This window comes from Colias eurytheme, chromosome 24 (assembly GCF_061535395.1).
Source record: "Colias eurytheme isolate Ceu_HAF_F1 chromosome 24, ilColEury1 Martin Lab GWU primary, whole genome shotgun sequence".
NCBI classification, from domain to species: Eukaryota; Metazoa; Arthropoda; class Insecta; order Lepidoptera; family Pieridae; genus Colias; species Colias eurytheme.
The window spans coordinates 4,367,297-4,379,885 of NC_143003.1; the positions used below are offsets into that span (position 1 = coordinate 4,367,297).

Consider the following 12,589-nt stretch of genomic DNA (forward strand, 5'->3'; position numbering starts at 1 on the left):
AAACGATGCCAATAAATGTAGTATAGGTCAATTTTTTGTAGTCTTATTAGTTACTTAGAAAACATCATTGATATCGTTCGAAGTAAAAAATATAAATAATAGCGTGTTGATTAGTTTTGGAATGGGTTCCAAATTGATTGTAGTTTATTGTAGTGGCAAGAAAATTCTTTATTTGCGTTGTTTTATCTCAAATTATTGCAAGAAGGTCACAATAACGAGATTTTAAAAAATAAATAACACTTGTTCAAAAACTACAAACGATTTTATTATTAGTTGAAATTATAAAAAAATAACAAATAGTAGTACTAAGTTATATCACATATCACTCTTGTAATTGCATATAAATATTTATGATTATTTTATTACATAAAATAGCATATGTATTGTTTTTTACATATTTATTTATTTTTCATTTTTTCATATCGTTTGTAGTTTTTATGCCAGTGTCATTTTATTATACCACTACAATTTGGCTAGTTTTATCTGATTTTTCTTGAAGTTATTTTAGAGGATAAATTATTTTACCAGTACTACAATAAACGATAAATGACAATATTAATTCCAATTTTTTATATTGCACTATTTTGAGTTTTTTTTCGTTTCGGATGGAATTTATCCATTATTTCATTTTAATTACTTTTGTCGTCTCAGCAGTTTCGGATTATTAAGTGACTTTGTAACATTGAACAGCAAACTACTGAACATGAAAGATATCCAACTCTTTTTTTTTAACATATATCATGTGCAATTTAATGAACACTAAATTACGAAACTCCCACACGCATACACAAACACGCACGTGTGCGAAGATGTATGTATGAGCATGAATTTTTTTTTTTCTAAAACTACAAACGACACGAAATCCAAGGCTCATAATTGTTTTGAATATATTAACTTATTGAACACTAAATTTTTTGTTTTTTATTGCTTACAGGGGTTCAGCAGCCACTACAAACATATGAGTTTAGCTACAATCAACTACATCGTTTGTAGTTTTTGAACAAGTGTTATTTATTTTTTAAAATCTTGTTATTGTGACCTTCTTGCAATAATTTGAGATAAAACAACGCAAATAAAGAATTTTCTTGCCACTACAATAAACTACAATCAATTTGGAACCCATTCCAAAACTAATCAACACGCTATTATTTATATTTTTTACTTCGAACGATATCAATGATGTTTTCTAAGTAACTAATAAGACTACAAAAAATTGACCTATACTAAATTTATTGGCATACATATGAGTTTAGCTACAATCAACTACATTGTTTGTAGTTTTTGAACAAGTGTTATTTATTTTTTAAAATCTCGTTATTGTGACCTTCTTGCAATAATTTGAGATGAAACAACGCAAATAAAAAATTTTCTTGCCACTACAATAAACTACAATCAATTTGGAACCCATTCCAAAACTAATCAACACGCTATTATTTATATTTTTTACTTCGAACGATATCAATGATGTTTTCTAAGTAACTAATAAGACTACAAAAAATTGACCTATACTACATTTATTGGCATACATATGAGTTTAGCTACAATCAACTACATTGTTTGTAGTTTTTGAACAAGTGTTATTTATTTTTTAAAATCTCGTTATTGTGACCTTCTTGCAATAATTTGAGATGAAACAACGCAAATAAAGAATTTTCTTGCCACTACAATAAACTACAATCAATTTGGAACCCATTCCAAAACTAATCAACACGCTATTATTTATATTTTTTACTTCGAACGATATCAATGATGTTTTCTAAGTAACTAATAAGACTACAAAAAATTGACCTATACTACATTTATTGGCATCGTTTGTAGTTTTTGAACAAGTGTTATTTATTTTTTAAAATCTTGTTATTGTGACCTTCTTGCAATAATTTGAGATAAAACAACGCAAATAAAGAATTTTCTTGCCACTACAATAAACTACAATCAATTTGGAACCCATTCCAAAACTAATCAACACGCTATTATTTATATTTTTTACTTCGAACGATATCAATGATGTTTTCTAAGTAACTAATAAGACTACAAAAAATTGACCTATACTACATTTATTGGCATCGTTTGTAGTTTTTGAACAAGTGTTATTTATTTTTTAAAATCTTGTTATTGTGACCTTCTTGCAATAATTTGAGATAAAACAACGCAAATAAAGAATTTTCTTGCCACTACAATAAACTACAATCAATTTGGAACCCATTCCAAAACTAATCAACACGCTATTATTTATATTTTTTACTTCGAACGATATCAATGATGTTTTCTAAGTAACTAATAAGACTACAAAAAATTGACCTATACTACATTTATTAGCATCGTTTGTAGGTAAAATAGGCTGAAAAAAAGTAAGGTTTTTTTAAAGCGGGTTCCAGCGTGACGGAGCTGTAGCGTTCCTCATCACTTTTGTACAAATATGCTTGTATTATACTGTATCATATTGTTAAATGCTTAAGTCATATCAACATATAGTTTCGCAGAATCTTTATGAATAATTATCGTATGTATACATAATATCATAAATGCATAGAAATATTTACATTATATTGTATCGTATACGGACGCAATTGCAATAATTAATTTATTTATTTTATAAAATTCCGCTTATTATTATTTTAATTTTATTTGTTTATTTATGATTTATTTTATTTTCAGTTATTTATATTGGTTTTGTTTGTTTTTACTTCAGGTATGAGTGCAAATCGTTGTGTGGTTGATAATTTCGGCGAATCGTGATATTGCAATTTTGTCCTTGGATTGTCTGCAAATGTTTGTGGAGCTCCCAACGCTCTGCTCGAGACAGAAACTCTTGTTTTTTATGATTTTCAATTATTTCGATGTTGTGGTGGTACATTATTTGAAATACAAACGCTTTAGTATTTTAATATTGTGGTGTAAAGCGACATTTTAAGTTGAATTTATTTATCGATTACATTATATTATTTTATTCATTAGTAACGACATTATTTTTTAGTCTTTATAATTTTTTATTATATCTATTCAGGCGTATATTGTGTTTGTACGCGTGTGTAAATATAATTTTATGTTACGGTAATTTTTCATTATTATTATTCATGTTTCAATTAATGTCAATATTAAGTGGAATATATTTGTGATATTAATTGATATTTTAATAAATAAATCGTTTAATCAGGCTGGGCCTTTTTTTACTAAATGGATGTTCGTTAATGTCGAAACGATGAAATGATTCGTAGCTAATCAAAACTTAGATCGAATGGTCTGCAGTTCTTTGTTTTGTTTACGAATTATATTGGTAACACATTTTATTACAAAAGCTTTACTATCATAATCGAACGAAAATTAATGTTAATATAAAATATCGAATATATATCACAAAACGATATTGTAATAAATGATCCAGCTAAAATTGCAGAAGCATTCAATACGTTTTTCAATAGACATAACTCCGCTAATGGTTCTGGTTCTGCTAAGTATAGTATTGTGTCTAACGAATCCTCTATTTTCTTATCTCCGTGCATAGAATCCGATGTTTATAAAGCTGTACAATCCTTGAATAATACTGCAGCAGTAGGATATGACAATATACCAACATGTACTATTAAAATGTGTATTAAAGTAATATGTCCTGTATTAGTCCATCTGCTTAATCTATCTCTTACACAAGGTATATTCCCTGATAGACTCAAATATTCAGTCATTAGACCTATATATAAAAAAGGCAAACGTCAGGAATTAGTCAATTATAGACCAATTACCCTTATACCAATAATTGCAAAGATTTATGAAAAAATTATGTATAGCAGGTTAAATCGATTTATAAGTAAATTTAATATCATTAAACAAGAACAGAATGGATTTCAACAAGGTAAATCGACCACACTCGCAACTCACACATTGACTAAAAATATAATTGACAACATTGATAGGCGTAATGAGGTATCTGTAGTCTTCTTTGATATGAGCTGTGCATTTGACTGTGTGGACCATGAACTTTTACTCAGCAAATGTTTTCTGTACGGAATAAGAGGTCCAGCGCACAAGTGGTTGACCTCATACTTGACAAACCGTATGCAATGTGTAGAGATATCGTATATAGACAACAATTCGTTAAAAAAGTCGGTAAGATCACAATACGTACATAATAAATACGGAGTGCCACAAGGCAGTATCCTCGGGCCTCTCCTGTTCTTATTGTACATAAATGATCTTCCTAACGTTACAGAACATAAATGTACTCTATTCGCGGATGATGTATCCATCACCATACCTCGTAACAAATTGACCACCTACAAAGAAGACATTTATTTGACTATCAAAAATGTAACAGAATGGCTAAAATATAATAATTTAACTCCTAACATTACAAAGACAAAACTAATGCAATTCTGTAATTATCATAACATTAGACATAACCTTGACATAACTTATAATGGACAACGTATTGACGAAGTTACTGAAACGGTATTTTTAGGTATCACATTAGACAACCACTTAAATTGGAAAGCTCACACGGATTCTGTTTGTACCCGTGTAAATAAGTTTGTATTTGCCCTCAGAAGAATTAAACAGATTATTGATGAGAGAGCGGCAATCATTGCATATCATGGTTATGTTTCATCGTTGCTTCGGTATGGTCTTATTTTATGGGGCAACTCTACAAACGTAAAAAAAGTTTTTATAGCTCAGAAAAGGTGTATCAGAGCAATATGTGGAGTAGGGCCCTTGGAAAGTTGTCGAGATTTATTTAAGCGACTCGGACTTTTAACACTTACTTCCTTATACATCTTGGAGGTTGGAATATTTGTGAAACAGCATCCCTATATGTACATTAGAAGTTGTCAAAATAGTCAGTACCCAACCAGGGATCCTCACAGATTGCAACTTCCAATTTGTCGCACTGCTTTATGTAGCAAAAACAGTCATTTTATGAGTGCGAAGATATATAATAAAATCCCGATGGCATTTAAGGAATTGCCCATGCAATTATTTAAACTTAAATTAAAAAAGTGGCTGCAATCTCATTGCTTTTATAATATAAATGAGTTCTTTGCTTGTAAACATTAAAGATAGGAAAGGTAGATAATAATAATAACTGTAATGTAAAATGTTAAAATTAATCTAAATATATATTGTATTTTAGTTAGTTAAATACACATAAAATATTTGTATGCCAGTTGATGGCGAATTGTGCGGACTTTATTATAATATATTGTAAACCTTGTAATTAACCACAATTCCTGCAAATAAATTATTTCATTTCATTTCATTTCATTTCATTTCATTTCATTTCATTTCATTTCATTTCATTTCATTAAATTATTTATTAAATTTTTATATAATTTGCGTTATATTAGAACAATTATAATCGGTCTTGTGGTTAAAAATGTGTATATATTGTCCTGTAACGTTCCCTCACAACACAAGGCCGATCCACGGAATTATATGAATGTTAAAATGTTGCCATCCTAGCGATGTTGTCACTCTTGTGTAGTTAAATTATTGTAAAACCAAGTGACATTGAAATTAAACATTATTTTGTATACAAATATAAACCAGTTTCGAATATATTTTACTTAGAAAGTTTTGCTAGCATGATTTAAACCGAGATTGAACAACAGATTATTTTTAAAGAGTATCATGAGCAATAATTAGTTTTAATTAAACTATAGACTTCCCACTCCTGTATTTAAACACATTTATAATATTGATAATAATATAATTTGTAATAAGGGAAACATTCCAAATTTTTTCTTACTGATCTTCTAGATGAATTGAAAATTAACCCAGTATAAACGCCCGGGCTTTTCTTGAAATTATTATTTTTTTTAAAGTCGGTTTATTGTGTACATTATGTAAATATTTTTTTTACTCAGCACGATATGGATGGTTGTATTGTTTCATTGTAATATTTCATATTATGCGTATTTTGGTGTATTATTCTTATATTTATTGGGTGGAATACGCATTGTCAAAAAATATATTGGAAAAATATTGCATTCAACATGCTTACGAAAAAGTTTAATGCAGTAACGTTAAATACGCAAAATGTAAATTAAAATGTTGAATGCAATATTTATGTAGTATCTGAAATGTAAATTCATTAATTATTATTTTATTTGGAATGTATGTAAATTGTAAACTGATGACATGTTTTGTTTCCAACTATGGATTGAATAAAATCATCACAATTTTATTTCTTTCGTTTTATTTCGTATCCCTTTTATTTAATTTGACAATATTTATGGGTAAAGATAATTAAAACACCAGTGTTAGTCGTAAAAAATATTTTATTAAAATATAAAAACACTTAAAAGTAACAATACAGTCTGCATAATATTTACTTCAGAAAAACTCTGATATTTTATTGAATTTTAAAATATTAAGAAGAATCTATAAAATGGCCACATAATATGTTTAACAAGAGTTGAAATCAATAAAATGCAATAAATTATTACTCAAATATCCACAAGTAATTACATCTTCATACTAGAACACGATTTTATATGATTAGTGAATAGAAAAAGAATATAATAAGAAAGATAATTCGTAAAATCTAACATCGCTGTGTTAACACTTTTCGCTTAAAATTAACTCAAACATTTGGTTGACTAACACAATGTGTTGCTGTAAAATTGCCCTTACATAATACCGTAGTCACCCTGATAACATCCAAATGACTTATTACAATAATCTATCACACATAAGAATCTCAATTATTCTTCTTTCTCTGAATTCACGGAAAGTGAACGAGGTATTAGGTTATCAGGTTTCGGAGGTAGCTCTGGTTTTTCCGGTGTTTGTGGCCCGAGACCAGAGTCGTTAAATTCCTCAGCTTGATCTATTATTTCTACCGTACTATCCACAGAGTCGTTCAAACCTTCGGCTTCTTCTGATAGAGGCACAGCTAATGTTGGTTCGGGCCTGTGTTTGGAATTTCAAAAATAAGTTAAAAAAAATGATCATCAAAGACAAATAAGTAAATAAGATCAATTAAAATTCATACCCATTTTTACATAGAAGTTAGAACCCATCATGCGACCAATGCAAGTATGTATAATATTATCATAAATGCTAAAAGTATTGACCATTAACTAATTACCATTCCCATTCTGATTACTAGTAAGTGAATGCATGCTTTCATTTAATTGGACACACAAGACATTTCTATGGCACTATTAGCCTCTTGAAAACTCCAGGTTCTTTTAAAGCTTATATTCTATTCAGTATAAAATGTGAACGAAAGGTAAATTTAGTGCCAAATTTTAAAATATTGCTAGCGTGAAGGTGCACGAAATTGTGTCGCGAGTCAATGAACGTCAAATCTGGGCGAACATTGGCTTGCGAAATTTGTACATTCAAAGTTATAGTCCGGGATACATCGCCCATTTTTGCAAGTGATTACTATCAAGCTAATTTTTCGTGAGTAGCTTTATTTTGATGAGATGCCCAATAATTTCATGTACGAAACTCTCGAAACAAGGATAAAATATTTTGATTTGATGGTTCTCAAATATTAATTACTAACTGAATGTTTTTTTTTGTTCAATCTCAAGATTATTATCTAAATTATTCGAAAAAATATTTGTCCTACAAAATCTATGGTTTGATCAAAGAGTCCCCCTTTCCAATGTGTATCGATAACGAAGTCATCATAAATGATTACTAACCAGCTGATTTTTTTATTTTCACTTATTTAATACTTATATAATTCAACAGACATATTGTCCTACAAATTGCGTAATAAATATTTGAGAACCGTCAAATCAAAATTTTTTATCCTTGTTACCTCTGTAAGCTACCAGAATCGAGAGTTTCGTACATGAAATTATTGGGCATCTCATCAAAATAAAGCTACTCACGAAAAATTAACTTGATAGTAATCACTTGCAAAAATGGGCGATGTATCCCGGACTATTAGCAGTGTACACCATTGCCATACGGACAACAATAATAAGTTTAGTATGTATCTTTATCCTTTCCTTACATTACGCAAAATATCGATTTTCGTGATCAATGCGAGCATTGTTTTAATTATATTTTTTTTATTCTGGCACTAAATTAGCATTTACTTTATTAGGTTGTTTTATATGCCAGTTTAGGGCGCTTTCAATTTGTGCGTTTAGTGTAGTAGTTGACGGCTGCGGTGCCGAAGCGGCGCACGGACGATCCTCTTTTTTCATACAAAACGAAACGCATAAATTGAAAGCGCCCTTAACATGCGTGTTGTGCAGCAGGTGTAAGGACCATTCGTCTGGTGTAGAAAATCTTTGTACATTGCACACATGCCATAGAGTTTATACCCATCAAAATGCATCTATAATACCTATATTTTTTTTTGAATGTAACCCAGCTGTGCACAGTGACTTAATTAATGTGTTTGAATATTTTACAAAATAAATTTTCCCAAAACAAATACTAAGCTTTTTATTAATATATCTTACCTCCATTGTCCCAATTGTTCCCATTGATTAATAAAAGCACAACTTAGTACATCCAACACAAACACCCGACAGTTATTTACATTCCCAAAATTGTACCCAATTATGTTCCTAGTATGATTCCAAGTATGGAATACATTATGTTTAGCAAGGTGAGTAAAATAAAAGAAACAATTCAATTCCGATGTTTTTATTGAAAGGCTTACATGTATTATGTTAATAATTGCTAGCGAATAGCTAAATACAATGTACGGGTACATTTATAAAATACCACGATAAAATTAATCATCAGATAATCGTTAAAATAAACTTAATAAAAATATTCAATAAAACGTCTAACAAAATAAAAAATAATATAGTTACAATAATTATTAAAATTATAATCAAAATAAATCGTTGTATCCCATAGGAATGTAATTATTTTAAAAAATCTCTAAAAAATACTCTCACGTAAAACTTATAGAATACACACTTTATATGATAAAGTTTTATATCAAAAGAAATGCAAAGGGAATGCAGAATCAATTTTGCGGGGAATGTATATAATTACAAAACAGACAAACGATATTTAATATACACACCGAGTATGACGCACGATATTGACAATTCCCACAACCTTTAAAATCAAATCAAGAATGAATAGTCATGTTGGACCCGAAATGAAAATTATAAGAAATCTAATTAATGTCATGATAAAACAATATAATAAGCGATATTCATATCAAAATACGACACCAATTTCGTTGTAAAAATGTATAAAAAACATCATCTTATTATAATAAGTACGAAAATCGTAAGCCATTACTAATGTAATAATAATAGGTAATTGATTCCCTTAATCTAAAAGCCTATGTTACCTAGATTTAGGCCCTAAAATAAGTTATATGTTTATTACGTCACGAATATTACAAACTTAACTAGTTATCCCACCCGGCGACACTCAACACAGGACAGTACAATTCCATCACCTGTCGACAGTATTAACAGCAACAGAGGAAAAACCATAATGTATAAATACAAAAAAGAGATCAAAAATAATTATCATACAAACGCTGCCTGTTTAAAAATACCTAATAATTTAATTTCACAATAATTTCGCATTTCATAAAAACCCAAATTTACAATCTTAAATTAAAAAGGTTTAGGCAGAAACGATAGATTTTTAGAAGATTTGAAAAATGAAACTGTGCTATTTATACTGTGACCATCACCTTATATTACAATATACAGAAATTTTGCGGAATGTGTATAGACGCACTATATTTTATTAAAAAAAATAGTGTGCCTACAATATTGATTTTTTTGCTTATATTATATTCCTTGTACCTGTAGGTGGGTGTATATCGATAAAAATCGATTTTATCCAAAACAATCCCTCTGTACAAACACAATTAAATACAACTCAAAATGCTTGCGTTTGAGTTTCGAGAAAAATGTATTGATTTATGTAAAAATCAAATGCAAGCAAATCTCGCTTTTGAGTCCGAATGTTTATCAAGATTTTGATTACAAAAATAAAAAATACATAAGTAGTTATAGTGTAAAATAAAAATAAAAACAATATGAGTTATATAAGAAATCTTGTAAAAACAATCGAGCTGTATACATTTTCATCACTTAAATATAAAATAGTGATTTACACTAAGACATGAAGCTCAAACCAAAAACCCCAAAAACATTGGAATAAGCGATTTACAGTTACATTCCTAATATGGCCATTTTCACTACTGCAATATTTCCCATTTAAACACAAAACTAAGGACGAAACATGTTTTTTATATGTATTTTAATATTGTTTATTGTAGTAAGTCTGTATGATATGATGCAAAATATTTTGTACTTTGTATTTTTCACCTTTTCATGTTAAAATCTAAAACTAATCTGTTAAAACATCTAAAAATATTTTTTCAATGTATGTGTAAAAAATAAAGTTTGATTTTTAAGTAAAAAACTGACATCTAGATATTTAAAATGAAATAAAACCACACAGACTCACTATCAAACATGGTTTTTGATGCCTTGGGCCAGAATTATTAGTGTTATAAAATATATTACAAATTAATGACCTCAACCTGCACGAGCGTGCGCCCAGGACCAAGGTGTATCCTCGTGTATTATGTATATATGTGTTAAATGTATTGGCATGTGTGTTTGTATGTGTATGTTGGGTGTGCGTGTATGTGTGTATTTGTGAATGAAGTGTCTTTATGTGTGTAAACTATAAGCACATACACCTAAGTGTATAATTGTGTGCACTCGCGAGTGTTTGCGTGTTTACTATTGTATGTATCATGTATTGTGAGTTTGCGAGTGCATGTGTTTAGTTGCGTATGTTTCTACGTGTGCTTATGTGTGTGTTTATATATAATGTGTATAATTTATTACTGTGTGTATTGCGTCAATTAATTTCCTATATTTTTAAGCATGTGTCTTTGCGTGTATCATGTATTTTTGTGTGTATTTAGTGTTTTGTTTCGTATCTTTGTATGCTTGCGTGTATCACGTATTACTGTATGTTTGTATGTATGTATGTCACTCACTGCGCGGGCTGTGCGCTGGGTATGTAGTCGAGCGCCATGAGACAGGCGAATACGGTCATTATCATCTTGGGCTTGCGTTCGGTGATGTCTTCTGGTAATGCGTAAACACGTGCGCCGCAACGACGGGCCATTGATATTGCGTATTTTGCGTTTGCTAGCTTCTCCTGTGAAGAGAAAAGTTAAATATAAAAAATTGGTTGTCTGTAAAGTCGGTTTACTGACGATGAACGTCCGATTGTGCTTCTTTGTCGTTCGTTCCGCACTCTCGCTCGCACTTCAAGCCTTACACGGAACGCCTCAGAGCGAGGTAACGCCGCATGAGTCATGTTTTTTCCTGCTTGCAGGCGGCTCTATCGAATTATAAGACGTTGTCACGCCAATAACAGAATAAAAATCTATAATTGTTATAGGGCATTAGTATCGCAAGTCACTGAGGCAAGCGGTTGATTTTTTACCCCAATTTTGACCAGTAACCAATAATAATGTTTTTAATAAAATTCATAATGTAAATTAATAACTGAAATAGATTTCTCGGCAATCGATTCCCATTAATCAGAGTAAATATGTTTGGTTTTCTATACTAATTAATTATAGTCGGGCGATTGCCGTTATTTTGTTTGGGGGAAAGTTTTCACCAAATACATACTTATTAATAATTTTGAAACTATTAACAGTAATTAGTTTTCAATACAAAATACGTAAGTATTAACTGTCTTCATTCTAGACAAATGATATCACGACAAATGCGTCCGTGCATACAATGTTGACACATGAACGTAATATATCTTATAAATGTAAGCTTTACGCCCGCGGCTTCGCCCGCTTTGTCTAAAACCTAATAAATTATATACTAAAACCTTCCTCTTGAATCACTCTATCTATTAAAAAAAACCGCATCAAAATCCGTTGCGTAGTTTCAAAGATTTAAGCATACAAAGGGACATAGGGACAGAGAAAGCGACTTTGTTTTATACTATGTAGTGACGATTACACAAATATACCATACCTCTTCATTGCCTCCCGGCAGAACCAGGTCGTAGTTGATTGAGCCGGGCTTTATCGCGTCGATCAAGTCGATAACCACTTTGCCGTCCGCTAATACTTCGTCCTGAAATCATTGCAAATGCATATTAAATGTTTTCTTGAAATCTTATGTGTTTTTATACTACAACAACAAGGAGAAGTTCATTATATATTTTTTTCTAATAAAAAAATCGGGTTCTAGACTCTAGAAGGAAACAGAAAGTTTACCAGATCTTAAAGCAAATTGATCAGTGAAATATTGAGTTTACAAAATAAACATGTACATTTAGAAACGAGCGACTTTATCCGAGATTTAAACCCAATTAATTATAACTAAATTTCTCTACTAAAGCTTTGATTTGTTGAAATCCTTTTGATTTACCAATGAATTTATATTAAATTAGACGTTAAATAAAATATATTTATTATAATTACATACTTGGAAGCTCTTTATACTCGACGTCTTGCCAGCAGATTGCAGTTTATTATTGACCCATTGTACAATCTCCTTCTCAATGATGGGGTTGCCAGTGTTTGCGAGTCGCGTTAGCACGGAGAGCGTGTATGCTCGCATTAGTTGCCAGATTAAAGCTGAAAAGTTGTAAA

The 12,589-nt window shown here is 30.1% G+C and overlaps 1 protein-coding gene and 1 pseudogene across 2 annotated transcripts in view; one reads left to right on the forward strand and one right to left on the reverse strand.

The window, feature by feature from the left end:
• LOC149897942 (uncharacterized) overlaps positions 1–3,325 on the forward strand; it is a 54,341-nt pseudogene extending 51,016 nt beyond the window's left edge. The window contains exon 18 of the transcript XR_016458131.1: positions 2,690–3,325. The product of XR_016458131.1 is annotated as an uncharacterized LOC149897942 (transcript). The remainder of the gene's footprint in view (positions 1–2,689) is intronic.
• A 3,247-nt stretch (positions 3,326–6,572) lies between these two features.
• Fim (plastin-2 fimbrin) overlaps positions 6,573–12,589 on the reverse strand; it is a 70,969-nt gene continuing 64,952 nt past the window's right edge. The window contains exons 12-15 of the mRNA XM_090115727.1: positions 12,423–12,574; positions 11,967–12,068; positions 10,961–11,124; positions 6,573–6,903 (exon numbers count right to left, since the gene is read on the reverse strand). Of these exons, the coding sequence (XP_089971853.1) occupies positions 6,696–6,903; positions 10,961–11,124; positions 11,967–12,068; positions 12,423–12,574 (626 nt within the window). The 3' untranslated portion in view covers positions 6,573–6,695. The remainder of the gene's footprint in view (positions 6,904–10,960; positions 11,125–11,966; positions 12,069–12,422; positions 12,575–12,589) is intronic.